Below are 28000 nucleotides of genomic sequence, written 5' to 3' on the forward strand. Positions count from 1 at the left end.
GCCCCCGGTTCTGTCAGCCCCCAACTCCCTCGGCCCCAGCCCCCAGCCCCCCTTCTCTCAGGATGGGGGACAACACGAGCCCCATCAGCGTGATTCTGGTGAGCTCGGGGAGCAGGGGCAATAAGCTGCTGTTCAGGTACCCCTTCCAGAGAAGCCAGGAGCACCCCGCGTCCCAGACAAGTAAGTGGGCGCTGGGCACGCCCCTTGGCGGCCCCTCTGCCGGGGTCTGGCCGCGTCTCTTCCTGGCCGTGCATAGCAGCCCCCTGCAAGGCAGAGAATCGAGGAAGCAATTCACTCAGCCCACTCTCCCCCAAGCCACTGTCGCTCACCGGGGGACCAGCTTGTAAGAGTTACATTCTTTACAAAAAGAGTTACATTCTTTTGATGTGTGAATATACGGAATGTGTTAGGGGGGTGTGTGTCAAATTACATGTGAAGTTTTCGTTGACCCCCCCATCCCCGTCTCCCCCACCCCCACCCCCGCTTCCCCCCAGATGAGCACTTCTTCTGGTAATGACTCCTAACCGCTACCCAGTGGCATGGAGTCCTTTCCAGCTCACAGGCCCCTCCAGAGTGTTGCTGAGGCTGCAGATCTTTCCAGGAGCCCATAACCTCAGCTGGTGGTTTTGAACAATCCGATGCTCACCCCACAGATGAAGTTCCTCTCACATATATGCATCGGCAGCCTCCCTCTCCCCTGCAAGCACCTGCCACTCTGTGCAATTGGGGCCAATCTCATTCTCTCTGGCAGCACCCCACTGCGTCCCTCTCACGTGGTTAGCCATTTCTGATACTTGGGATTTTTTTACTGTTAAGGGTGTGTGATTTTTAATTTAAAGGTTGTTCAACGATTACCTTTAAACTTGCAAAAATGATACAAAGTTTAAAGGTAGAAGGGGGTTTAGATTATGCAAGGGCTGTTCTTTCCTACAGCTGACGCCTAGTAACCCTAGTCTATTTGTGGGGGCACTCACAGCGACCATTTCCACATAGATCTTTCCAGAACCTTCTAGGTAAATGCAAGCATGTACATGCCTTTTCTAAGCTAAGCTGCACACTCTTCTGCTTGTGCTGGGTTTGTTTTCCTCTACAGGCTGGGTAGGTAGTGCATGGAAGCTCCCTTCTTCTTTTTTTTTTTTTTAACATTTTATTAGGGGCTCATACAACTCTTATCACAATCCATACGTATACATACATCAATTGTATAAAGCACATCTGTACATTCTTTGCCCTAGTCATTTTCTTTTTTTCCCCTCCTCTTTTCTTTTTTTATATTTTATTAGGGGCTCATACAACTCTTATCACAATCCATACATATACATACATCAATTGTATAAAGCACATCTGCACATTCCCTGCCCCAATCATTCTCCAAGCATTTGCTGTCCACTTAAGCCCTTTGCACAGGTCCTCTTTTTTGCCCCCTCCTTCCCTGCTCCCCCCTCCCTCATGTGCCCTTGGTAATTTATAGATTGTTATTTTGTCATATCTTGCCCTATCTGGAGTCTCCCTTCCCCCCCCTTCTCTGCCGTCCCTCTCCCAGGGAGGAGGTCACATGTGGATCCTTGTAATCAGTTCCCCCTTTCCAACCCACTCACCCTCCACTCTCCCAGCATCGCCCCTCACACACTTGGTCCTGAAGGTATCATCCACCCTGAATTCCCTGTGCCTCCAGCCCTCATATGTACCAGTGTACAACCTCTGCCCTATCCAGCCCTGCAAGGTAGAATTTAGATCATGGTAGTTGGGGGGAGGACAGCTCCCTTCTTAATTACTGCAGCGAATTCCAGGGACTGAAATACCGGCATGGGTTCATCTGGGTCTCTGTTGATACCTGCTTAAGTTGTTCCCAATCTTTTGTTTATACAAACAGTGGCCTGGCTTTGTGTATGCTATTGTTACAGATTACCTATGAATCAGTTTCCAGGAGTGGAAATTTTGGAGTCTTAAAGAATAATGAGTATTTATAATAGATTTTACTAGGTTTAATGGCATTATTAATCTTTGCTGATCTGATAGTTCAAAAAATTGTGTCTTATAAGTTGCCTTTTAATTGTTTTAGAATTGTCATGGCAATATACACTCAAATATTTGCAACATACCTTCCACATTTGCAATGGATAATTAAATTGATTACATTTTTCATGCCGTACCACCATCATCTCCAGAATACTCCACCATAGTTAGTATGCACCCCAAGCTCCCCAAATGAACATGCCACCTATTTTTCTTCCCTTTTACTCCTTGTAATCATGAATAATCTTTGGTTTCTATATAATTTATTTAATATAAGTAAGATTTAAATCGTTTTCCCTTTTGCAACTGGCTTGATTCACTTAGGATGATGTTTTCAAGGCCCACCCGTATTCTGGTAGGCATAACTTCTCTCTCTTTGGCTGCACAATATCACGTTACATGTTTACACCACGTTTTACTTCTGCCTTCACCTGCTGATGGACATTTCAGTTGCTCCCTCCTTTGATTATTGTAGAAAGTGTTGCGTTGAACCTTGGGGAACTAGTTTTATTTATGTTTTCACTTCTCGTAGTTTTAATGTGCACCGAATCATTTGTGAATGAAAGTGAGCATATGTTCAGCGTTGTATTTGTCTGCACTGCTCTGGCTCTACTTTAGTGTCTATGAGCACGCAGACTCACGAGCTTTAGGCCCTGCTCCCAAACCTGTTGATGTCTTTATTGGAGGTTGCTTTGAATGTGTTACCCGCAAAGGGAATCTTTATGTTGAAGCTTCCTTTTTGCGAATATGGTATGTCTTTTAAGCTTCTGTTTCCCGTTTTCTTTTGGTTACGCTCGGATGTGTCTTAAATTCAACCCTAGAGTTTTAAACTTTTTTTTTTACCTTTATAAAAGGTTGATCTGTATGAAGACTATTGATACATCAGCACTTAAAATGCATCCTTTGGCTGATGCCGTTCCCAACCTCGTTGCCATTTGACTGAGACTTTATGAGTTTGTATAAACACTCGCATATAAAATCCTATTTTAAAAATTTGACGTGATAGCAAAAGCACTTCCCGGGGTTACCATAATCACTGGGAAACCACCCAGTAGAGGGCTTCATGGTGCTGTCGTGTATGGATGCGCCCATCTCCCGGCCGTCTTCTTCTCTGCCCTCACCCAGATAAGCCGAGGAGCAGGTATGCTGTTAACAGCACCGGTGATCACTCTGAGGACCAGGACGGAGACTCGAGGTAAGGGTTACCCTGAGGCTAGTGTGCCTCAGCCTGGTCTGGCTTCGGCGGTGAAATGGGAAACAGGGCTGAGACCTGGGGCTGGCATGAGCCTTAAAGCTCTTTGAAGGTAAGGGCCTCTTGCTTCGCAGCCTTGGAAGCTTGGTCTCTGGGGAAAGCTGTCAGGGTGGAAATCATCAGACGTGAGCTCTGTGGCCTTATGTTGGCTTTCAAGCATAGTAAGTGGCAACACAGGCTCAGCTGAAGATAGACGTTTCTGAGATGCCATCTTGGACCCTCTCTGTGGGGGAGGACTCAGCCTCTGGTGTCGGGGAGAAAGGACCGAGACCTTTGCGTCAGGCTTTTGCCTGCAACCTGATCCCCTCCGGGCCCCTTGCAGGCAGCCTGGCTGCCACCGATGTACATCTGTGCGTTTCAGGAGTGACGTTGGCTCTGTTTGTGGAGACGTTTGTCTCCATCATGACCAGTAAGGAAGAGGAGCTAGTTTCAGAAGAGAGAGCTGCAGGAGTAGCTGGGAGGCGTGGGGGCTGGTCTGCTTGGCGTTGAGGCTTGTGGCAACTGGGGACACAGTTAACGTTGTCTTGGTCACAGTGTTTGAGGCAGTGGTTCACTTCCTGCCTGCCTGCTGTGGGTGTGTGCTCAGCTGGCACAGACCCGCTTTCAGCACGGCTGAGTCCTGCCCCTTTCTCCTTCCACGTCCACAAGCTCCTCTGGGCACCTGAGGTCTGGAGATCAGACACCCTGTCTGACCAAGGGCAGGGCCTTCTGCCAGGGGCTGGAGGGCTTCACCCTGAAGAGCATGCTCTCCAGAAGCTTGTACTGAAATCACCCGAGAGCAGGAGGATCTGCAGGGAATGCAGAGAGGCCTGAGAATGCGTGGGTTCCTCAGCGGGGCTTCCCCGGAGGAGCAGATTCTCCTTAGACTCCCTTACTAAATGCCAGCATTGCTTCATTGGATACTTTTAACCCATTGTCGCCTGTGAACATCCCCTCCCCCCACCCCACACGTGCTTTACTATTAGGCCAGGTTCCATTGCCCTCCCACCCAGATTTGTCACCAAGGAGGCCTGGGGGACCCCTTGCTGCCCTTGGCCCTGGTGAGAACACGCTCCAGGCCCCGCCACAGCACCTTGTCTCCCTGGTTGCTGCTCTATAGCTGGTTCTTTCTCTCGGGAGCCTTGGGGAACCCCTCTCCCCAGTCCCTTTGCTAGAGTGGAGCAGCCCCGATGCCAGGGCCCTAGTCCTTTCTGAGGTGGACTGGCCTGCCTGCGGCCACTAAACTGAAGTGGACTCCGACGAAGTAGAAACCAGCCACACCTCAGGGGCTCAACAACCACTTGTAGCCTAATGGGAAGTTGCCAACTTGGGAGCTTTCCATCTCTTTGGGCGGCTCTGGCCTAGAGAGTGGCTCGTGTGTGCATCTCAGGGCCTCAGGACTCGCTGTCCAGTCAGGAGGGAAGGCACTGGCCTTGGCATCCATGTTCAGAGGAGTGGTGGTGTTCCGCCCCTTGGGTATTAGAGGCCAGGATGTTCTGTGATTGTGTCATGGGTCTCCACCCTGGAAAGCGGGAGAGAAGCCATCAAGAGAGGCTCCAGGGGAGAGCGTGGGTCCCTCAGAAGGGCTGGCATGCGCCCGACCTGTCCTGTGGTGCTGTCTCACCTCCTCCCCCGGCAGCAGTCAGAACCACGCTCCAAGCCCTGGGCTGAGCCACCTCTGAGAATTCATTGTTGACTTCTGGTATCACATGCTCAGGATTTGTTCTACTTTGGACAAGGTAGAAGGCTTTTGCAGGCCTTCCTGCCCCATCCTGCAGTCGGATGCTTCCTCAGAGCCATGGGCCCTGGCAGCTGGACTCCTGGGCTATCTCCGGGCTTTGGGGCAGCTCTGCCTCAGCTGTGGGTTTCCTGCAGTGCTTTCCTGAGGGGTGGGGTGGGGTGGGGCCCATTGCTGGAACAATCCAGGGGGACTGCAAATGCAGATAGCCACAGTTCACCCTGGAATATGGAATATAGTTCAGAAGTTTTCATTGCCAGAGGTGTGCAAAAGAAATTTTTTTTTAAGGAGGCAATAGGCCAAATAGACATTGGGACCTATAGTTTAGAGTTTTTTCTCCGGAGTTTAGAGAGGTGCCGCCTCCCACCTGGGCATGGAGTCAGTACACAGAGCTGAGACACACAGCATCAGGCCTGGGCCTGGGAATCATCCACCCTGGCTCAGCCCTTAGTAACTGCATCCATGTCTGTCAGGTCCCCGAGGGCAGCGGGCAGTGACCGGGCAGCAGAGGGTACGTCCCATCTGGGCCTGCTTTGGGTGTATTCCCTGCCCTGCAAGGCATGGCTCCTCAGTAGGGCAGTGGTGTGTTTGGGCCTGTGGTTGTGGGTGCTCCTGCCATATCTCGCTCTGAGGGCTAGACATGCTCACACCCTGCTCAGAGAGCTCTAGCACAGGGGACAGAGCTGGGTCAGGCCGGGACGCTCTCTGGAAGGCGCCTTGCAGCCTGGAGGCCTCGGCCTGCATGCAGCTCCCATCCTCAGCCACATTGTCACCCGCTGCCCTCCGTGGGGCTGGGATCCGGTGTACCTCTGCTTGCCAGGGCGCAGGCCAGAGGTGGCCCTGGGGCTGCAACCCTGTTCAAAAGTGTGTGCGCCTCCTGGGCCCCCTGGAAATGGGTGTGTGCAGGTGTCTGGCTAAGCGGTGTGGAGCTGGGGTCTGCTGCACCTGGCCTTCCAGCCACACCTGGCCCGCCAGCCCATTGGTCCTTGTGAGTGTGAGCTTTCCTGAGGGAACCACGGGGAAGTTGCCCGGCCCACCGCTCAGCAGGATGGTGGCGCAGCGCCTGCCAGATGAACATGCAGCTAGCTGGTGGCTTCCCGTGGTTACAGCACTGTGTTTCTGTTTGGTCATGGCGGCCCTGTTCCCATCCCAGAGAGCTCTGCCCACCAGCCGATGAGCACGAGGTTGCAGGGTAAGACTGACCCTCCCCCGGCCTCCTGCCACCCTGACTTCTCATCATTGTGCCAACTGTCCCTTCCCCTCAATGTCAAAGAATGAACGAATGACGTGCACAGCCCTGGCTCGAGCTCACTGCCGCCCCTCCCTGCCACCACCTCCCCCTCGCCCCTCACAGGTTAAGGAGCCTTGCTCTCTCACTTCCCTTCCCCTTTGAGGCAGAGTCGGGGGTGGGAGCATGCAGGGAACCAGCAGCAGTGGCCCTCTCCACTCTGCTCTGCTTCTGAGAAGGGGCCCACTCCCCGGGGGGTGGTGAGGGGTGGTCCTCAGGCAGGCTTTCTCCATGGGGTGTGCCGAACTTGTGTGAGCTGAGACCCTCCCCACTAGCCCCATGTCTCCTGACCTGATTGAGTTCCCCTGGAGGTGACTCTGATGGACCATATAGGGCCTGAGCCTGAGAGCCAAGCCTGAAGGTGGGGGTGGGGGCTCAAGCTGCCTCAGCAGGGAGATGATGGCCCGTGGCCAGGACCCTTGGCTTCTCCCGAGGAGTCTCGAAATGGGCTCAGCAGGCAACGCCCTTGCTGGCAGCGCAGAGGAAAAGGATTTTTCTTTCTTTCTTTCTTTTTCAGGCATAGGACTTTCATAATTCTGGGACCGTGCAGAACACTGCTCGCACATGGGGCTGGCCTTGCTTTCTCAGCCACGTGCACGTCATCTCATGACATGGCTGTGTTTCTGTGGGTCATGGCACCAGAGCCAAGCATTTGTTACCAGATTACTTCATTAAGGACTATGAAGCTGCAGGGAGTGGATTTGGGGGGACAGAGGTGCAGACAGACTTGCCAAGCCCCATGACAGTCTCGATCACTGCCTGCTGGCCACCCAGAGCCCCTGAGATGGCCTCATTCCCCCAGCTCTTGGCCATCTGCTTGCAGACTTGAGGCCACGCTGACCTGGTCCTGCCCTTTCCTGGCCCAGGGAGAGCCTCCGAGGTTGGGATCTTTATAGTTGTGACCAGAGCCATCTCTGCCGGCCTCCCCTCCGAGTAGCCCAGGGCCCTGTCCCATGCTGAGCTACCTCAGGGCCCTGGGAGGGAGGCAAGCTGTGCTGGCAGCCAGGGTTGCTGGGGATTTCTGGCTGTCACGGGTCAAGTGAGCTTTCTCTAACCTCCGTGTCCTGAGTCACTGTGAGTGAAGTGGGACAGGCAGTTTTGATGGCATATGGAATGTTGGCACTGGGCCAGTCTGTAGGGCAGCCGTGTGCGCGCACGCGTGTGTGTGTGTGTGTGTGTGTGTGTGTGTGTGTTGGTGGTGGTGGTGACTCCCCACTGTCGCCCTCAACATGACAAGAGTTCCAGGGTAGAGAGCGCCACCTTGAGGGCATGCCTCCAGCACCACCTGTGCCTCTGGCCTGGTAGCCGAGAGCAGGGGGATGGGCGCCCTGGCCCTGCTCACACCAACCTCATCGAGGCCCGGCTGTAGTCCTGGGCATGCCTTCTGTACACAGCAAAGCCACCTCAGAACTAGAGGTCCCGGGGAACCCTGGCTGAGGCTGGGGGACCAGCAGAGTCTCTGGACCCCCTGGGCCTTGAGGGGGGCCCATCCTAGACCCTCATATCCATTGTCTTTGCTGCCACAGTTTGAGGTGCAGTGGCAGAACCCCCTCCCCTCACAAGGCAAGCCTTGCATGTTGACAACCCTCCCATGGTGGGGGCCTGAGGGGGGTGGGCCTGGAACCCCTGTCTTCCAGGGCCTGGTTTAGGTCCAGGTGGGAGGTAGGTGAGGTCAGGGAACACCCTTAGCCTCTCCTCTGATGGCCACTTGCTGCTCTCCCTCTCTGAGGTGCCCCTGGACCTGTTTTGCACCTCATAGCTCGCTTCCTGATGCAGAAGGGCCGGCCTGGGGCTCGGCTGGAGAGGGAGGGAGGGACTAGGAGGCTGTGTGAGGCAACCCGTAGCACCTGGGCCGCAGTGGTGAGGGCTGTCCCCCTGGTGACAGGCCTGGTCACACAGGAGAACCACTTCTCCCTGCCCCTAGCCAGTTTGGAGGGCATGACCCGCTCCCGCCACTGCCCCCGTCCAGAAAGCCCCTGTCCGTGTTTCCTCCCGATCCAGCAGCACACTGGAGAGATGACCGCACATGCCCTTCTGCTTCTTTTGCTTCTCCACCTTGTGATTCCAATGATTGACACCCTGAACTTGAGGACAGCCTCAGACGACTTGAAGCTGCCTACTACGGAGATGGTGGGGAGGGGGGATGGTGGGTGTGGCGCTAAGGCATGTGTTCACTCACTTTTCTGTCGCCCCCCCCCCCTTTTAACTTTTAAGGTTTTCAGATGTTATTTTAGCAACAATTTTGGCAACCAAGTCTGAAATGTGCGGCCAGAAGTTTGAGCTGAAGATCGATAACGTGCGGTTTGTTGGCCATCCCACCCTGCTGCAGCACGCGCTGGGGCAGGTACAGCAGAGACATCCCTCCTGGGCAGTGACAGCCATCCTGGTCTCTGGGGTATGCCTCTTGAGACTCTGGAAGACAGTGCAGAAGGAGAGGGAGGCTTCCTAACCCTGTGTGCATCTGTGTCTGCCCCACATTTGGGTAAAGTTGCTTGTATCCTGGGTCTCTGCTATTTCTGACCATCCCTCATGTAGGGTGCCTGCTCACAGGGAAGCCAAGGAAGCGGGTGAAGTCATATCTACCAAGCCCTGGGACTTTGTATGACGGGGAACAAGCATTGCTCACAAGGCAGGGATGCTGAAGAGCATCCTCACCTGTCCAAGAGCTCCTGGCGCCCAGGAGCCAGGTCCCTGATGGACAATGCCGGGCAGACGCAGGCTACAGGGTTTCTCTGCGAAGATGGTGGGGAGCTTCATGTGCAGGCAGCAGGAGCTGTGTAACTCCAAGCCTGCTTCTTAAACCAGGGCCAGGAAGGAACTCAGAGTTGGGTGGATATGCATACGAGGCTGCCTCACTTCCCTTAGCTGGTGGCCTGTCCCCCATGGGGGGAGAAGGGGAGATTTGGCGCCTTCTTGTAGCTATATGCAGGGGTAGCAGGTGGCCATGCCCAGTCCTGGGTCTGATGTGCCTGGAGATGGCACTGGGCTATCTTCTTGGGCCCAGGAAGAGGGCAGGTACTGAGAGGGCTGGCTGTCAGTGCTGCATCCACTGATCAGGCCTCTGCTCCATGTAGCTCATTGCCTGACCTGCAGCAGGGGCACATCAGCCCCTCTGTCCTCCTTCCTCCAGGCACTTGCAGTCGCAGGTCGGTCCCATCCCACTGGGTCTCATCCTTCCACCTGTGGCCCGGGGCTCCAGGGCTCCAAGTTGTTGCTGCTCTCAATTAGAGCCTGTGTCTTACAGGTGTCTAAGACGGACCCATCCCCAAAGAGAGAGGCGCCCACCATGATTCTCTTCAATGTGGTATTTGCACTGAGGGTGAGTGGGGGGGACCCGCGGGGGGTGCTGCGTCATTTCGAGTGTGTATGCCCTCAGCTCAGAGGGCAGACTGCGGGGAGGGGGACCTCCTAGAGCTCAGATCCCCTTCTTGAGATATGGGTACCTCCTGGGTATGTAACCCCCCCCCCCCACCTGGAATGGAGACCTCCCTCCTGGGTGTCCTCATTGTTTACTGAGTACTTTCTAGCTCTGTCCAAGGTTGTATCCCAACCAAATATAGGACCTTTCTGTCTGATGAAGCTGTCGGGACACAGAGAGGCAGCTAACCAGAAGTGCTCCCTGGTGAGGGCGCTCTGTGAAGGGCGGCAGGATGCTGCAGTGGGGTGGCTGCACTCAGTGAGGGGGCTGGGAGGGATAGCATAGGCCCTGTCCAGTGAGTGGCCCTGCTGCTTTACCGTTGGTGAGGTCCCAGGCACCTGGCTCACAATCAGCTGTGGATGGCACTCTCCCAGTGAGCCCACAGCACCACTGGTGACCACGGCTGGCACAGGGGTAGATTCAGAGAGGAGAGGCACTCCTCTCCCACTCCCTGTATTACCCTGATGAGACAGCCAGAGCGAGGCAATTAGGTAAACACACAAACGAGAACCGGGACAGCACCGTCCCTGTCAGCACCGATAGCAGGCTCCCGGCCCCTCCCAGGTGGTACAGCAGGCCCTCTGCTGAGCGGCAGATGTGGGCCCTCTGCCCAAGGTTCCATGGCATTCAGGAACATATCAGGAAGTGTGCAGATTGCAAGCTGATGCAAAGATTTTTCAGGCCATAGTTACTCAGGAAACCCATGCCCCGCTGGGGGTCACCAGTCAAGGCATTTTCGTAGGGTGAGAGGCCAGAGGTGAGGCGAGGTGCGGATGGCTTCTGCCAGGTGGGAGCCCAGGGTTTGAGCTGTTAGGCGCCCACCAGGCGGGGGCGGGGAGGCCGGGCTGGACGAGATCCTGCCATCTTTCAGCATTGTTTGAAATAGTCGGAAGGGCCCTGCAGACCTGCCCGTCCAGGTCCATAGCCGGCCCACTGTTGGCCCTTGTTCTGGCTCAGCTGGGGGACAGCAGGCCAGGCTCTGTGACACACGGACATTCATTCCATTTGATGCCCCAGCCCGGGAGATGCCCCAGCTGCTAACACTTGGGTCCAGTCCTTCCAGCACCGGGCCTCGACAGCCTAGGATGCTCTGACCGGTCTTGTCCTCGCAGACCTTCTCTGTGTCAGAGTTTGGTCTGGAGGCTGCTCCCCCCCCCCCCCCCCCGCCCTTCCCCGCCCCCAGGCCAAGTTGCCAGCCAAGGCCAGCTCAGGTGTGTGGCTATCAGACCCCATGGGAGCTGCCTGGCCTGGCCCAGCTTTGTGTGTGCACAGGAGCAGGGAGCTGACAGGACCCGCCCCCCATGTTGCATGCAGCACTGGTGTGGCTCGCTCGCAGGCAGCGCTGTGGCCCTGCTGCACTCGGGAGCTCCCTAGCCAGCATCTCTTTCACCTGTGTCTGATTTTGAGGCAATAGTGTTTGCTCTGCAAAACTGGGTCCCAGTCCTTTAATTTCTGGAGGGACACCGTTGAAGGGACACTGTGGACGGGGAGAGTGTACTGCCTGGGGTGAGGCCATGTTTGTAGCCGGCAGGTGGATGCTGCCAGGCACAGGTTGTCTGTGTGACTGTCCAGTCCAGATGGAGGCCAGGCCTGCTGCCCCCAGGTTGGGGTTCTGCCCAGAGGCTGGCTGTGGTCCTCAGTGGGGCTGGGCCTGTTTACTAGATAAACAGGAGGGGGCCGCACCCAAGGCCCCAATCAGTGTCACCACCCATCCCTCTGTCTTCACCCTGCTCCCATGATGACTCATCAGTTCAGGCACCTCCCGAAACTCTGAGTCATGGTGGCCTCTATCTGTCCCTGGGGCGCCCTTGGTCCTGCCCAGCCCACCTGTGGCCCCTGATAGACTCCAGAGGCTGGGGTGAGATGTCCCCCCACCCCCATTCCTGAGAACCCATTCACTTCCTTGAAACACACAGCAGGGTGGGCCTTGGAGTGGGCTTTGCTCCCACAGAGGAGGGGGCAAGAGGGTGTGGAAGAGCCCCTGCTGCTCAGGCACGGCCACAGCACAGTCAGCACTTGTCCTGTGTGTCCCTGCCCCAGCAGCTCACATGGTTGACCAGACCCCCTGCTCAGTAACCATTGTTTTCCTCAAATGAGGCTGGGGCCAGGGTGACCTGGCAGTGGGTGGCAGCCTGGCCAGGCCCCCAGTGGAAGCCCCCCTCGTGCCTTCCTGTGCAGGCCTAACACGGTGGCCCTGCCATGTGGCATTGCTCACAGCAAGCCCCACGCTGCTGCCCTTACAGTGACTCCAGGACAGGGTCAGGCACATCTGTCCATACCGTTCCTCCTCCTGGGCTGCTGGGTGGTCACTTCTAAGGACTGTCTCTGGAAGGGACATGGGAAATGGCCTGGGTGGGTGTCCAACCAGGGGGCCCCTGTAGGGCTCCCTGCACACCTGAGTGGCCCCTGCTTCCGCCCGCAGGCCAACGCGGACCCGTCGGTCATCAGCTGCCTGCACACGCTGTCTCGGCGCATCGCCGTGGTGCTGCAGCACGAGGAGCGGCGCTGCCAGTACCTCACTCGCGAGGCCAAGCTGATCCTGGCGCTGCAGGACGAGCTGGCCGCCATGGCCGATGGTGAGGGAGCGGGGTGGGCAACGGGCCCTGTTTGCCAAGTCTGCGCAGGAAATCTCTTGGGCCTTGATGTCCTCTTTGGGGGTGGCTCTCCGACTCTGTGCCAGGTCAGTGATGAGGATTCTCACTGGCACTCTGAGCCCATCGAAGTTGTGTTTGCTTATTTGTTAACCTTCTCATCAAAGACTTGAGGTCGCAGAGGAAAGGCAGTGAAGAGGTTTCAACCTAAGTCCTGATTGGGGGGGGGGGGGCTCATGACTCAGGCCAGTGAGAGACTTTCCCTCCCTCATGAACTAGCTAGCAGGACGCCTGCCCAATTGTGGGTGGGGGTGCCAGCTCTCGGGGCTGCACATGGGCTGGAAGGTGCCCCACGGGACACTGCTCTGAGCAGGCCCTGGGAGTTCTGGTTCCGCCAGATGCAGAGAGTTTATGGAAATGTTTGATTCAGTCACTAGTGCTTCATTAGTCTCCCGGTCTGGCCTGTGGCTCTGACCTGTCTTCTGCTTCCTGCAGCCAACGAGGGTCCCCAGTCACCGTTCCACCACATCCTGCCCAAGTGCAAGCTGGCCAGGGACCTGAAGGAGGCCTACGACAGGTGAGACAGGGCACTGCGCCCTGCCTGGCCTCCCTCTCCCCACAGTGCTCTCCCACGCTGTGCAGGTGTTGGAAGCCACTTGGAGGCTGGGGTCAGGTAGACCCTGAGGGGAGGTTCCATGCACACCCAGCAGCTGTTCTCTTGGAGCCTCGTGCCAGGCCCTGTTTGTCTCCTGTGGGGTCTCGCCGTCCTGAGCTCACCTAGGGGCCTGCCTGTCTGTGGGCAGTGGAGTCAGGAGCAAGCCTGCGGGGGCGCTTTGGTTTCCAGCCCTTCAGCTCTGGCAGTCCCAGGCCATCCCCGTCTCCTTGGGTCACATGGCGTTGTTTCTGTCGTGGTCATCACTGCCCTCCTGCTGGCGTGGCTTATCCCAGAAGCTCCTCATCTGGAGAGTGGGGATCTGTGGGCCTTAGCTGGATTAACCTGCAGCTAATCTGCGATTTGAGAAACACAGACCAACTGCTTCCTGCTTCTGAAGGGTAGAGGGACTGTGGCTTTTTTGCTGAGTGGCATCTGCTACACAGTGTGGCGCTGGGGGACACTGGAGGCCGCCCCAGGTCAGGACAGATGGCTGTGGGGCCAGACTGAGGCGCAGCGCCACCTACAGGCCATGCTCCAGAACTTCCTTTTCACTGGCCCAGGTCCCTTCCTGTGAGCCACCCCCCACCTCCCTGCCTGCTGCCCACTCCTTAGTGACCAGCTTCCGGCTCCTCTCATGATGTGGGACAGGCCAGAGTGCTGGCCCAGGTGGTGGAGACCTCCCTCGGTGCCTGGGGCTGCCCTGGCAGTCACAGGAGCCTCGCATTGACTCTGGGTTAACAGCAATATGGAGAGACCCCAGGACTCTGGGGACAGGAGAGCCTCTGATATCATCTGGACCCTCTGCAGACACCTGGGATCCAAAGCCCCCCGCCCTCAGTGCTGCCATCAGGGGCTCTGGGGCGGCTGCAGTCTGAAGTGACCACATGGGACCAAAAGCGGGGTTCAGTGCTCCTTCCCAAGTGCTGACACGGGGTGATGGGCTGTGTACCGCCACTCTGAGTGGCTAGCGGGCCAGCCTTTGCCCCTGTGGCCCTGCACAGCCTCAGGGCACAGATGCTGTAGGATCAAGGTCGTAGCTCCTCTGCCTCTCAGCTGAGCGTCCTGGGGCCAGAAATGATGGCCAGCTTCCTGGTGGCCTCAGCGCGTGGGTGTGCCTGAGAGATGGAGTGAGGTCTGCATGGGGGCTAGCGGTGCTGTATAACTGGACATGTGTGGCAGGGCTGTCTCTTGGTCCCCTCCTGCTGACCTGGCGGCAGTTTGACATGCCCCCAGCCAGTCTCGCTCCCTTCTTCCTGGGAGTGCCCCCTCCTGCCCCTGGCAGTGTGCTAGTCCTGAGTGGTGGGTGCTTCACCCATGCCCACAGGAGCAGGCTGGTGGTGCTGTGGATGCTGCCCACTGAGCCAGGCAGTGCTCAGAGCAGGGCTGGGCAGGGGACCGAGAGACGTGGGACACAAAGGCACAGTAGGCACGGGGCGGGGTTCCTGCTCAGTGGGCTCTGAGATGGGTCAGTGACAGTGGCTGAGGTGGGGTGTGGCAGGTTTGAGTGGAGCCTGGATGGACACATTGGGACGGAGAGACTGATGGAGGGTAGGTGAGGACAGTTGGGGGGGGTTGAGGAGTTGACAGTGGGGGCGGGTGGAGGCTGGTGGGTGAAGCGCTGGCTGCAACACGTAGCAGGTGGCCAGGACCAGAGGCAGCCTTGGGTTGTGGCTGCGCCCTGCAGGCAGAGCAGACCAGACTGGGATGGTGTCACAGTGTGGGGCCTGAAGGAATGGAGTCACCATCTCCAGGTGGCTGCTCACAGTAACAGGTGGTCTCCACTTGTAAGAGGCACCAGTATCATGAGGTGGGGGGGGGGGGCGGCACCAGTACTGAGGGGTTCTGGTGGAGTCTCCCACCCCTCACTCTTTCTTCTGGAGATAGGACCTTGCCCCAGGCAGACCTGTGACTAGGCCTCCGTCAGGGGTCAGTGCAGGTATCAGGTGGGCGGGTGGGGGAGGGGCATGGGAATTGGGTTGCACCCGGGTTCTTGGTCTTGGGACAGACAGCATGCTCCTGGCTCTGGTGCACTGGCTGCCAGCACGTCGTCACCTGGTCAGCCTGGGTGGGCTCGGGGTGTGCAGGGTGAGGACCACCCCCCGCGCCTGTCCCCCAGTCTCTGCTCCTCAGGCGTGGTGCAGTTGCATGTCAACAACTGGCTGGAGGTGAGCTTCTGCCTGCCGCACAAGATCCACTATGTGGCCGAGAGCCTCATCCCGCCCGCGGCCATCGAGCGCAGCCTCAAGGCCATCCGGTGGGTGGCCCCAGCCCTGCATGCGTGCTCTGTCTCGTCAGCCTTGGGTGCCAGGCTCACCCACTGACCTGTTCTGCTGGCAGCCCCTACCACGCCCTGCTGCTGCTGAGTGACGAGAAGGCCCTGCTGGCCGAGCTGCCCGTGGACTGCTCCCCAGCCCTGGTGCGTGTGGTCAAGACCACCACGGCCGTGAAGAACCTGCAGCAGCTGGCGCAGGACGCCGACCTGGCTTTGCTGCAGGTAGGCCCCGTCCCCATGCAGGCGCCTCTCTGGGTTCTGCTGTCTCAGTCACACCGGGGTCAGAGCCCCGCCTGTCAGGACACTAGCTGTTGGAGGGTCGGGGATGTTCCTCGTGCTGGGGCCGGAGCTCAGGGAGAGCAGTTGGTGTTAGGGTGAGGTCACGGACCTTCACTCTGGGTGCTCTGCCATTCAGAGGTAGAGCAGTCTGGAAGCAGAGACTGGACCCCACGAGCCGAGCACAGCCCAGTCTCAGGCCTGTGGCTCTGATTGCTTCCCTGGGTCTGTGGCCTGGGCATGAGAAGTTAGAGGTGGTGGGCAGGGGCTCTTGGGGGCAGGTGGCTCTGGCAGCAGCTCACTGACCTCACCAGTCACTTGGGACCCAACAGGCAGCAGCGCTGGTGGCTGGGTTGGCACAGAGCATGAAGGTTCCTGGTTGGATGGGAAGAATGTGGGCACCAGAGGCCGGTTCTGGCATGGCTCTGAGCCCAACATGGTGCAGTCTCTGCCAGCTGGGGAAGGGTGCCCTGCAGGGCCCGAGACAGGAGCCCCAGCACCTGGTGGTGGTGGTTCTGTTATTGCAGCCCACCCACCGGGCTCCAAGCCTGCTGGCTTTCCCAGAGGTCTTCTGAGGGTCTGTCAAGCATAGTCAGGCAGCCTGGTGGTGCAGTGATTAAGCATCAGGCAAGGAACCCAAAGATGAGGCGCTCCTCTCCCCTTAAGAGGGTGCTGCAGAGACCCCTGGGCAGCTCTGCTGCCCTACCAGGTCACTGAGTGTTTCTTCACCCCAAGTGCCTTCTGCTGATTTTTCAAACCACTGTGCCCTCCCCCATTGGACACCCTGCAAGGCCTGCATGTTGCTGCCCGGTGCCCACGGTGCTGGGCCACCCCTGCAGGCCACACTTAAGCCATGACTAGAGCCAGTGGCTCTGCATGGGGACTGTCCCTTTGGAGGCCACATCTGTCTTCCTGGCCCTGGCTTCAGAAGTGCCTCCCACATGGTCAGTGGTCCTCTCGTGCCCCACCCCCACTTTCTGCCCAGCCTCCCTGAAGCCCTGTTTCTTGGTGGGGGTTGCTGGTGTGGCCCCACAGAACTCAGGTGGACACAGGCTGACCTCTGGGGATGGTGGCATCGTCAGGCCCAGGTGTGCCTGGAGCCAGTGTTGGGGACCCTGGAAGTGGGCCAGCCCATACTTCTCCCTACAGCATTGGTTTCCAGGCTCTGGTCAGCTGGGTCTTGGTTGGTGTCCCTGCCTGAGGCTACTGGTGAGCCTGGCCTGATCCCAGCCTTGGCGACCAGCTGTCAGAGGGGCCTGTAGGGCGCTCTCCCAGCCAGCCCTCTGGGCCCACAGGTGTTCCAGCTGGCGGCCCACCTGGTGTACTGGGGGAAGGCCATCATTGTCTACCCGCTGTGCGAGAACAACATCTACATGCTGTCACCCAACGCCAACGTGTGTCTGTGAGTGACGGGCCAGGGGCTGGCAGGGCTCCACCTCCTACCCCAGCTGAGGGCATTGGGTGGGCACCATTACCCCCCAGGGCCCCGCCTCCCCACCTGGAAAGCTGGGTGCCAAGTCCAAGGCGCAGTGGGCCCTGTGCTGAGCCCGTTCCCGCCCATCTACTCCAGGTCTTCCCCGCTGGCCGAGCAGTTCTCCCGCCAGTTCCCATCTCACGACCTGCCGTCGGTCCTGGCCAAGTTCTCCTTGCCCGTCTCCTTAGCGGAGTTCCGGAGCCCCCTTGCGCCCCCGGTGCCAGAGGTAAGGCCAGGTGCACGTGGGCCTCAGGTAGCCTCAGCACCTCTGGGACTGAGCAGGGCAGGCCTGGGGTCCTGCTTGGCGGGGCAGCCTCCTGAGGGCCTCACCTGAGCCTCAGCCTCCAGACAGCATGGGTATTGGTGACACACAGTTGGGATTCTCAAGGTTTTGTCTTCAGGAGCAAGGGCCAGGTAGGCCAGGTCAGGCCTATGGACTGCACCAGGGGACAGCCTGCTCAGATGGTGACGGCTTGAGGCTGGCACTGAATGAAAGCCCAGCAGGGCTGTCTGCCCCTGTCCTCCCCCTCCCAGGCTGCCCTCTTTCAGGATAGAGGTAGCTGGTGGGGGCCCTGCTTCCCCACCATGTTGGCTGAAGCCCTATCCATTTTTCAGCTTGGTCACAGTGTGAGGTTCACAGGGAGTCCGTTCCCTTTGGCTCTGACCAGTTGCCCACTCCTGCGGGGGTGGCCTAGTCCTTTCCAAGGACACTCACTACACTCCTTCCAATCTAGGGGTGCTTTCTCAGTCGTGGGGCAGCAGGGAGGCTAACACCACACTCGAGGGGTTCCTTGTCCTCTTCTGACCCTACTTGGGCAGGCTTTCTGCTCTGGAGTGCAGCCTGCAGAACGGAGGGCAGGTGGGCACAGAGCAGGAGGCAGATCCAGGTGAAGGGGAGGTGCTAAGAGATCCTGTCCACCTGCCAAGGTGGCTGTGCGAGGTGCGGGCCTCTGCCTCCAGGGACAGGTTGTCTCCCGTGATGACTTACGGGAAGGAAGGGCGTGAGGAGCCCCACCCACTGCCAGTCTCGCCCCGCCCCGCCCCGCCCCGCAGACCCAGCTCATCCAGATGGTGGTGTGGCTGCTGCAGCGGCGACTGCTGGTCCAGCTGCACACATACGTCTGCCTCATGGCCGCACCCCGCGAGGAGGAGGCACCGCCACGGGAAGATGACCCACCGCTCCCCGCCCGCGTTGGGGGCCGCAGCCTCAGCACGCCTAACGCCCTCAGCTTCGGCTCCCCAAGTAGGGGACAGATGGGGTGGGGGTGGGGGGCATGGCAGGTGGTTCTCCTAGTAGGGGACAGACTTACAGGGCAGAGAGGGGCACATGGTTCTCTAAGTAGGGAGCAGATGTCCCAGGACAGGGTGGGGACACCAGGGCCACGTGGGCACCACTGTCTGTAGGTGTACATCTGCACACACAGGCTCATACTCACGTGTATACCCACACACACGTGCACCCTCACGTATATCTGCAAGCATGCACAGACACCCCTTGCACACAGTACACATGTGCTAATACACTTGCATGGCACACCCCACCCTGCCCCTTCCCCCTTCTCTCCAGAAGGCAGGCCGATCCAAGCTGTCAGCCCTACAAGGTCCACATGGAGGGGCAGTTCATTCAGGGTCCTGGACACTGATGGGGCTTGACGGGGCTGTGCTTTCTTGACTCGGGGGTCCTCAGGTCCAGGGAATGGAGCCCTGACTTTGCCCACGCCCCCCGGCCCCTCCCACAGCCAGCAGCGATGACATGACTCTGACGAGCCCCAGCATGGACAACTCCAGTGCTGAGCTGCTGCCCAGCGGGGACTCGCCACTCAACAAGCGGATGACCGAGAGCCTGCTGGCCAGCCTGTCGGAGCATGAGCGGGAGGCCATTCTCAGCGTGCCAGCCGCCCAGAACCCCGAGGATCTGCGCATGTTCGCCAGGTAGGCTGACCTGAGAGGCCAGCTGCATGGGGCAGCCCAGGTAGTAGGTGGTGGGGACCCAGATAGGGTTGGAGGGCTGCAAGGGGCTGGGGAGTTGAGGGTGACCCAGAGGCCAGGAAGCCTGGGGCTAGCAGCTGGAGTTGGGGTATCTGATGTGCCCCAGGCTGCTGCACTACTTCCGGGGCCGCCACCACCTGGAGGAGATCATGTACAACGAGAACACGCGGCGCTCACAGCTGCTCACGCTCCTGGACAAGTTCCGCAGCGTGCTAGTCGTCACCACCCACGAGGACCCCGTCATCGCCGTCTTCCAGGCACTGCTGCCCTGAGCCGCCGGCTGCACCGGGAACACCCAGGGCCAGGCCCCACTCCTCCTGTCCGTGGACACGGGGAGCACACCCCACTCTAGAACAAGAGCATTTATTTGTAGCCTAAACAAGTAAAAACCACCTGGTGGGCCTCAGTTCAGGGCTGCACCCGCTCAGCCGCTCTGTCCACCACGCTGACAAAGGGGCTGCCCCGCACGTAGAAGCGCAGGGCCTTGTGGGTCCACTCCCCTGCTTGACCGATGCCCACCCGGGCTGCAGCCACTATGGCGGGTTCAGGCCCTGGGGGGCCAGGCTCCATCCACACTGCCCTGTCTGTGGCCAGGTCACGCTGGTCGAAGCTCTTATCGATGGCCAGGGCCTGGCATAGCTTTGAGGGGCCACTGCAGAGCTGGCGGTCCTTGAGGGCTCGCCCGGAGGTGCCCTTGCCCAGGGAACTCCGCAGCTGCCTCATGCTCTCCAGGCCCTCCAGGGGCTCCAGGGCCCGCAGCAGGACACACGCCCCATCCCCTGCAGGACAGACGGACAGGTTGCAGGAAGACACAGCTGCCTTGGGGAGATGGGGGGTGGTGGCCGTGCCAACGCTCAGGAGCGTCAGGCAGCCCTTAAGGAAGTTCCCAATCCCACTTCCACCCAGCCAGCTCTGGGAGTCCATACTGGGTAAAGCAGGAGCAGTGTTCCCCTCCTCCCCAAGCCACTCAGGCTGACTTAGAGGCCCAAGATGATGACCGGCCTGGATGAAGAGATGGCACTGCCCAAATCCTCTGCTTGTAAAGGTGGGGCTGAGTCCTCCAGAGACCTACCAGCCCCAGCCACCTCAGCTGGCTTCTCCCACCTGCATTGCCAAGGTCACCTGTAGCTCTGAGGGTCAGTCTTGCTCCTGGGTGGACACCTGCTGACACTGGGCTTGTGGCCAGATGTCCCTCAACTAGTCAGTTTTCAAAAAAACATGACCTAAGGCAAGGGCAGGCCTGACACTCAGCCCTGTCTGCTGCCCTGGGCTGCTCCAGCCACCATCTACAGCTCAGCGTCACGTTTGGGCAAGAGTGGGCCCAGCCCCTGGGCAGCTCATCTTCCTACTTCACAGGCGAAGGAATGGCTTGCCCTCTTCCCACAGGTGGGCTGTGAGTTTCCACACCTGACCAATAAAGCACACTGACAACTGACCACCCCCCCTTCCTGTGAGCCTTTCCCTCGCCCTCTTGTGGGCTCTAACCCAACCCCCATCCTTGCTGCTCCCCCTGCATAATCCTGGCACTGACCATTGGAGACATGGCCACTCAAGGAGATCCTCCCTGTGTTGCCCAAGCTCATTGCAGCCCCACATCAGGACCCATAGGCAGTCAGGCAAGCCTGCAGGGGGCCACCACCATCTGACACTGCAGTCTCGCTAAACACCTGCTCAGCAGGTGCGGGGCCTGGCCCCAGGTTCTCCTGTTCTCACCACCCCCTTGGTTGTGGCACCCCCGGGCTCACAGCTACCACTTCAGCAGCTCACCTGCCAGTACTCATGTGCTCTGACACCCCCTCAGGTAACCTCACACCTGGGGGTGCTGCTCAGGCCTCCCCACCCCAATGCTAATGGCATCTGCCTCGCTGGGCCAGCTACTGGCAACCAGACCCGGCTCCTGACGAGACCTGTGAGAATTAGTGGCCAGGACTCCACCCATGGACAGTCATGCAGAAGCACATGCTGCAGATGATGTGCCTGTATGGGGTGCCCCACACCAACCTGGGCCCAGCCTGTGCCCCATATCCACCTGCTCACCTTGGCTGGACACGTTCATGCAGAAGTACATGCCGTAGATGATGTACACGTACAGGGTGCCCGGCTTCATGAACATGCCGCGGTTCCGGGCTGTCTGCCGGCCGCCCCTCGAGTGAGCTGCCTCATCTTCAGGGCCCAGGTATGCCTCAGTCTCCACAATTCGACCCCGGAGCTCCGTGTGGTCAGCCAGCTGCCGCACCAGGACCTGCAGGTCATGTTCTGTCTGCTGGGGCCCTAGCCCTGACACCCCCTCTGCTCTGCATCCACCTTCACCCACCAACCGAGTCCTGGCCACAGGTTTGCAGTCCCTCAAGGCAGCCATCCACTGTCTGTCCCTTGCTGCCTCCTCCAAGAGTCCCTGCAGAACCCCAGTCCTCAGCAGAGAGCTAGGTGGGTGGGCAGGCAGGGTACAGCCCAAGGAGCCCCCACCATCATAGGCTGCCAAAAAGGACTCCCCCCCCCCCCCCCAAGCTTCCGCTGGTGTGGCTCTGGATGGCTGCCCGGTTCAGAGGCTTTTCAAAGGGGCTTTGAGTGAGGAGCCAGCTGCCTGCAGTGCCTCCGGTCCATGAGGGGGAGGGGAAGCGGGCCAGTTTGGGGGGGGGGGTCAGGTCTCCTCACTGGGACCACACCTGGGTCAGCCAGAGAAGCCTGTAGCTCGGGCTCAAGCCCCAAGCCCAGCTGGAGGCCCCAGCTGCCAATGGAAGCCTCAGCTCTGGGACCAAAGGATTAGGAAAGGTCCCAGCCATTGGGGGTGGGGGGGTTGGGGTAGACTCATGGAATGCCACTATGCTTGGAGCCAAAGCCTGTGGGCCTCTCAGCCAAACAGTGGCCACTGTGCCCCGGCTGTGCGGCAAGGCCGTGGCCAGGGCCCAGGAATGGCTGGAGGCCATGCCTGAGCCAGGACACCAGGGCCTGACTGAGCCTCAGGGCCAGCCCACATCCCTGGGGACATGCCAACTCCCACACCCTCCACAGCCCTGGGCAGCCTCCACCAGAACAGGAGAGGGGAGAGGGGAGCTTCAGTCACCACCAGAAGCCAGGAATCTTCAGGAAAGATGGGGAACAAGAGGGCATTCCCTGGCCCCCTCTCTGGGGCCCTGGTACCAATGTTCCTCAGGGTCAGAGCCCACCCCGGGCACTATGGTTGGATCAGTCACTATGCCTTCCCACCCCGCCTGCCAGAGCCCCCAGGGTGGTCCCACATGGAGGGTGCTGCAGCCCCTCCCCACTGCTCTGAGCCTCAGCCCTGGTGACCTTGCCTGGGGAGCCCACTCCCCTTAGCACTATGCGGTTGCATGGCAATTCGCCACACCAAGGACCTGCTTCCAGTGTCAGTGAGGGGTCACCCACGGTCACCCCATCCCAAGGGGTGACCCAATCCTGGCTGACCGAGGAGCTGAGAGTCTCATTCCCAAAGGGCCCAAAGGTTCAGGTGTGCTCTTTCCTGTCACGTCCCGGCTGTGGGAAGCCCCATCCATAATCCATACCAGGGCTTGGCTCTGGAATGCCTCACCTGAGGGAGGGGTCTATCAAGTTCACGCACCCCATGGCCAAGAGACATCCTTGTGGGTGGGCTCTGGGCCCCTGCTCTGCTGCCCAGGTCATGCATCAGCCCTGGTCCATGCAGCAGTGACCCCTGGCCTGGCTTTGTGACCAGCCATGAACCCAGCTCTCTGGAGCATTTCACCTTTTCGGTGGGTCAGGGCACCTCTCACGGAGACAGTGAGGCCCCTATCCCAGGGACCCCAATCAGCTGATGCTGTCACCCGATGCTCAGGCACGGCTGCAGCTGGATGGGCCCTGGGCAGGGCTCACTCTCGTCCTGGAGGGGCCGGCCCTGAGGGAGTCCTAGTGGAGCAGCAGCAGGTGTGGCATCACCCGAGGGCACAATCCAGGTGTCCGGACTCGGCCCCAGGTAAGTGGGCCCTGTGAAACAAGTCACCTGCATGGCGACACCTGTTCCTGCCAAGGCCAACTTTCCCAGGCTCCTGCCCACTTTACCTGTCCCAGAAACGCCTGGGCTAAGGCAACCGCAGGTTGGTCAAAGAACTCAGGTCCCAGTCGGGCAGGGGGTTCCGGTGGGCTCAGGAAGTAGACACTGCGTTGGGGGCCGAGGATGGCGGGGGGCCCTGAGCAGGGCTTTTTGCTGGGTGGCGTCCTGGCCGTGTCCGGTGGCTCTGCCTCTGCCCGGCGCTGCTGCTTCTGCCTGGCCCTGCGTAAAAGCTGCAACAGGAACGGGGCAGGTGAGGACAGGTCAGAGCACAGCTGAGGGGTGGCCTTGCCTGCTTTCTCATCCACAACTAGGGACGGCCACCTCATGGCACCAATAGGAGGTGCCGACAGAATGCCTGTACCCAGGGCTGCACAGCACTGGGGACCCCCGTGGTGATAGGCGGGCACAGCTGGGTGGATGCTCTGAGCTGCGTTAGAAGTGGCCTGGGCTGGCAGGAGGGTGGAGACAGAGCAGGAGGCACATCCTCAGGACCCAGGGTGGCACCCCACGGCTTCTTATCGGACAGCAATGCTGAGCTTGGCCAGCAGGCCTGCCCACCCCCCACCCCCACTCCTGCTTTCTGCTCTTCACACAAGGGGCAGACTTCCTGAGCTTGTTCCTGAACTTTGCCCTTGGGCCCCTCACCCTGACTCAGAATTTAAAAATACAGACAGGAAGTCTCCAGTCCAGTATGTAGGGGACTTGAAAGCCATTGCTCCTGTGTCCACAGCAGGAGGAAAGCTAACAACTCTGCAGAGACTCGAGGTTTCGAGGGAGACTGCCCGCAGGGCCTGGAGCCAGAGTCGGTCCACAGCTGGAAGAGAAGGGCACCCCGAGGCCCATCAGGTTCTCACAGTTGGGTTCAGGCATGTCGGGGCCAGGGAGAGGGGTGGGGTGATGGACAACCATTTGGAAACACTGCTCTCAGCACCCCAAGCCCACCAGCTGCAGGAATGGGTAACAAGTTGGACTGCTCCTGGGAGAAAGGCGAGGTTCCTGCTCCCGTACACAAGGGTCATTATGAGTTAGCGTCTGCTGGATGGCGGCAGTGAGCCTGGGTTTCGTGTTTCCTTCCAGAGAAAGTACTGGAGCCACACCAAAGTGGGCTCTATCATCATGGCATCGAAGCAAGCGCTGTGGGCTGCGTGTTGCCTATGAAGGGCAAGGTCAGTGGTTCAAACCCACCACCCTACCACAGGAGACAGAGGCTGTCTGCGCTCGAACAGAGCCACAGCCTCAGAAACCAGTACATGGAGGAAACATTAACGAACTAGAGGGAAGCTGTGCGTTTCATCCGTGCTACACTGCACCCTGACTGGCTCATCTCTTCCCGTGGCCCTTCAGGAAGGGGATGTCCAGTTGTCAACAGATGGGCTTTGGGTCTCCACTCTGTCCTCCCCTTCATTCACGTCAATGATTTTTTGTTCTGATGATGCCTGATACCTGATCCTATCAACAACACCTCATGATCACACAGGCTGGTGTGCTTCTTCACGTGGGCTTTGTTGCTTCCCAGCTAGATGGCCGCTTGCTTATCTTCATGCCTTTAAGACCCCAGACGTTATATGTTTTGATAGCCGGGCACCATCAGCTTTCTTCACATTTTTGTATGTACCCATTTTGTCTTCAGCAATCATGTCAGGAAGGTGACCTCAATTCTACCTTACAAATCTGGCTAGACCAGAGGATGTACACTGGTACAGATAAGAGCTGGAAACACAGGGAATCCAGGACAGATAAACCCCTTAAGACCAATAATGAGAGTAGCAACACCAGGAAAGGGGAAGGTGGGGGAGAAATGGTGAACTGATCACAGCAATCTACATATAACCCCTCCCTGGGGGACAGACACCAGAAAAGTGGGTGAAGGGATACATCAGACAGTGTAAGACATGAAAAAATAATAATTTATAAATTATCAAGGGTTCAGGAGGGAGGGAGGTTGGAGGAGGGAGGGAGAAAATGAGGAGCTGACACCAAGGGCTCAAGAAGAAAGAAAATGTTTTGTAAATTATGATGGCAACATATATACAAATGTGCTTGACACAATGGATGTATGTGTGGCTTGTGATAGGAGTTGTATGAGCCCCTAATAAATGATTTAAAAAAAAGACATGGACCAGGGGTCTGAGGGGCAATACTGGAAGGGTAGAGGGTGAGTGGGTTGGAAAGGGGGAACTGAGTACAAGGATCCACATGTGACCTCCTCCCTGGGGGACGGACAACAGAGGAGGGGGTGTGGGGAGACTACGGATAGGGCAAGATATGACAAAATAATAATCTATAAATTATCAAGTGCTCATGAGGGAGCAGGGAGCAGGGAGGGAGAGGGAAAAAAGAGGACCTGATGCAAAGGGCTTAAGTGGAGAGCAAATGCTTTGAAAATGATGAGGGCCAAGAATGTACAGATGTGCTTTATACAATGGATGAATGTATGGATTGTGGTAAAAGTTGTACGAGCCCCCAATAAAATGATTTTTTAAAATGTGCTGGAAAAAAAAGACATGGAAAAATGAGTATAAATTATCAAGAGTTCATGAGAGAGGGAGGAGGTGGGGGATATGAGCTAATACCAAGGGCTCAAGTAGAAAGAAAATGTTTTGAAAATGATGATGGCAACATATATACAAATGTGCTTGACACAATGGATGTATGTGTGGATCGTGATAAGAGCTGTAAGAACCCCCCAATAAAATGATATATAATAAAAACAAAAGAAACCAATACCCAGTCTTTAAGGGGGAATCCACCTGAGTGCTGTGTGTGGGAAGTGCTGGTAATAGAAAAGGAAGTGCCCAGTCTGGTCCTCTGGCCTTTCTGTTTCACGTAAGGCCTGGGGCACAAGCTCGCTACAAGACTGAGCCCTATGCCTAGAGTCACAGCACCTTCCTCTCGCCACCCTGTACCGCACATCAAGGCCAACACAGCTGCACATGGGATTGCAACAGAAAGAGCCTCAGCCCTTTGGCCTGATGGAAAACATCTGGATTTCAGCCCTGTTGATACTGCTCAGCATCACAGCACCCATGAGCCTCTGGGACAGAGGTGGTGGCCACCCTTCAGGACTCAAAACCAAATCTTGTGAAGGAGAAGGAAACCGAGGACAGGGGCAAACAGTCCCAAGGACTGCTGGGTCAGGTCAACTCTGGCCTCCACAGCCTTGAGACTTGCCAACCATTCCTGAAAGGGGTCACGATAGAGCAGGTCCTAGATAGTGGGAGAAAAATAATGGTCCAGAACTTGAAAAAAACAAAACAAAAAAGCCCCAGGCTTCCTGGTCTCATAGGGTCTATTGAACTCCCTAGACTGTGGGCCAGGACACCCTTCGAGATTAAGGCAGTGACCTCTACAGCTCAACATTTAGCTGAACCACGGACAGGCCTTTAGGAGTCAAATGGTAATGGCAGGGAGGTAAAGCTAGTCTAGAACAACCAACAACAAGGGCTCCAGGGGGAATCTTTAGCAGGGATGATTTGGGGCAGGTCTGGAAGCTGGAAACACACAGGCAGTGGGCAGACTGCTGTTACCTGCCGGGGGACTGTAGTCACTGGCAGGAAGCAGATGCCCATGCCCATGCATCCTTCTGGGGAAGACCAATTTGCTCAATTTTCACCCACATGATCAAGAGTAAACACACACACACACACACACACACACACACACACACACACACACACACACACGTCCCCCGCATGGATGGGGAGAATTCTACGGTAGCTGTCTGTGGTATGGACAACCAGACTTATTCGGATGTCAGTTATTCCCAATTTGATCTCTAAATGCAATAATACATCCCAATCAAAATCCCAGCAAGTTACTTTAAGAATATTGACAAACTGAGGCTTGGGCCAACACGATCTGGAGAGCAGGGCTGGAGGGTGGGCAGTGGGGTACCCAGTAAAGGGACCACTCATGGGAACAGAAGAGCCCAGAATCAGTCCAGTCCAGTCCACCTCAGGCGACACCCAGCAAAGGTGATCCAATGGAGAAAGGGGTCTCCCACAATCAGGGTTGCAACAATGCCACATGCAAAAATAAATGCAGACCCCCCCAAATTAACTCAAAATGGGGTCATAATTCTATTCCTGTAAAGAATTAAAGTCTTGGAAACTCACAGGGGCAGACCTGCCCTGTCTTGTAGGATCCCCATGAGTGAGAATCAACACAAAGGCAGTGCGCTGAGGGCGTGTGGGATGGACCAACGGAAGAACAGCTGGAGTGTGGAAGTAAACCAGCGATTGTTGGGGGTGGGGTGGGGGGGGAGCGGGGGGCATCCCATGGAAACCTCATCTCCTCGATAAGAAGTGTTGGACAACTGAGAGAACGAAGGTTGGCACATACCAGTTAGAAAAATTAACTAACCTCGGAGCAAAAAGTCAACCCCACTGCTATGAAGCCAACTGACTCCAACTCACAGTGACCGTCCAGGGCAGAGAACTGCCCTGTGAGATTTCCAAGCCATGCACGACCACATCGTGAGCTCTGGGCAGCCTTCACCACGGAGAAGTACAGTACAGCTCTAGAACTTAGTTAGACGGGGTCTCCCGTGCACGGGGCAGCCCCGCTGTTTAGGACCAAGTGGGAGGGTCCACGTTGGACCGAGCGCCCAGGCAACCGGGAGCGAGGCGGGCCCAGCGGCGAGCGCGGGGGTTGTCCCCAGGTGTCCGCCTCCTCGTCTGCAAAGACGAAGGGCCGCCCCGGCCGCAGGCCGTGGATCTGGGAACAGGGTGAAGTCCAGGTGCAAGCTCGGCGGGAAACACCCAGAGGAAGCCCCTCTCCCGGGAAGCTCGGAGCGAAACCTGGGACGCGCCGGCAGCCTGGACGCTCTGGGCCCGCCCCGTGGGCAGCGGAACCTCCTGGGGCTGAGCCCGCCGGAAGGCGCACTCACCTGGGCCCCGCTGCGCTCGGGCATCTGGCGGCTCCGGCGGGCGGACAGCCCACCCCAGAGCAGACCCCGCGACACGGCCCAGGGACCACAAGTCCGGAAGCGCGCTGCAAGCCGGGGGTGGGCTTGGCGCCTGC

At 57.9% G+C, this 28000-nt stretch overlaps 2 protein-coding genes across 3 annotated transcripts; one reads left to right on the plus strand and one right to left on the minus strand.

Annotated features, from left to right (window-relative positions):
* Window positions 1-19359, plus strand: NPRL3 (NPR3 like, GATOR1 complex subunit). 2 transcript variants are annotated; one of them, XM_075564528.1, is made up of 13 exons: window positions 1-180; window positions 3142-3211; window positions 8488-8617; window positions 9518-9592; window positions 12114-12267; window positions 12778-12859; window positions 15054-15191; window positions 15275-15431; window positions 16781-16887; window positions 17056-17185; window positions 18013-18202; window positions 18699-18891; window positions 19055-19359. In XM_075564528.1, the coding sequence occupies exons 1-13, from the start codon at window positions 63-65 to the stop codon at window positions 19218-19220; spliced, it is 1710 nt and encodes a 569-aa protein (XP_075420643.1). In that variant the 5' UTR covers window positions 1-62; the 3' UTR covers window positions 19221-19359. The 2 variants fall into 2 exon arrangements, with proteins under 2 accessions (XP_075420643.1, XP_075420644.1); XM_075564529.1 differs by lacking the exon at window positions 1-180 and adding an exon at window positions 211-343.
* MPG (N-methylpurine DNA glycosylase) lies at window positions 19296-27998 on the minus strand. The gene is made up of 4 exons (XM_075564530.1): window positions 27867-27998; window positions 22987-23208; window positions 20986-21190; window positions 19296-19727 (listed from the first exon to the last, which is right to left on the minus strand). Exons 1-4 carry the CDS (start codon window positions 27888-27890, stop codon window positions 19357-19359), a joined length of 822 nt encoding a protein of 273 aa, XP_075420645.1. The 5' UTR covers window positions 27891-27998; the 3' UTR covers window positions 19296-19356.
* Between the last annotated feature and the right edge of the window lie 2 nt (window positions 27999-28000).

The sequence above is a fragment of the Tenrec ecaudatus genome, chromosome 12, assembly GCF_050624435.1.
Source record: "Tenrec ecaudatus isolate mTenEca1 chromosome 12, mTenEca1.hap1, whole genome shotgun sequence".
NCBI classification, from domain to species: domain Eukaryota; kingdom Metazoa; phylum Chordata; class Mammalia; order Afrosoricida; family Tenrecidae; genus Tenrec; species Tenrec ecaudatus.

Bases quoted from the DNA above. Each gene is read 5' to 3' on its own strand.
- NPRL3 (XM_075564528.1), top strand. From the start codon at position 63: ATGGGGGACAACACGAGCCCCATCAGCGTGATTCTGGTGAGCTCGGGG. The intron at 3,212-8,487 runs GTAAGGGTTACC...TTAACTTTTAAG, and splicing joins GACCAGGACGGAGACTCGAG to GTTTTCAGATGTTATTTTAG. The intron at 18,892-19,054 runs GTAGGCTGACCT...GATGTGCCCCAG, and splicing joins GATCTGCGCATGTTCGCCAG to GCTGCTGCACTACTTCCGGG.
- MPG (XM_075564530.1), bottom strand. From the start codon at position 27,890: ATGCCCGAGCGCAGCGGGGCCCAG. The intron at 23,209-27,866 runs GTGAGTGCGCCT...TTCCTGTTGCAG, and splicing joins CCGAGCGCAGCGGGGCCCAG to CTTTTACGCAGGGCCAGGCA. The intron at 21,191-22,986 runs GTAAAGTGGGCA...CATGACCTGCAG, and splicing joins CCCAGGCGTTTCTGGGACAG to GTCCTGGTGCGGCAGCTGGC.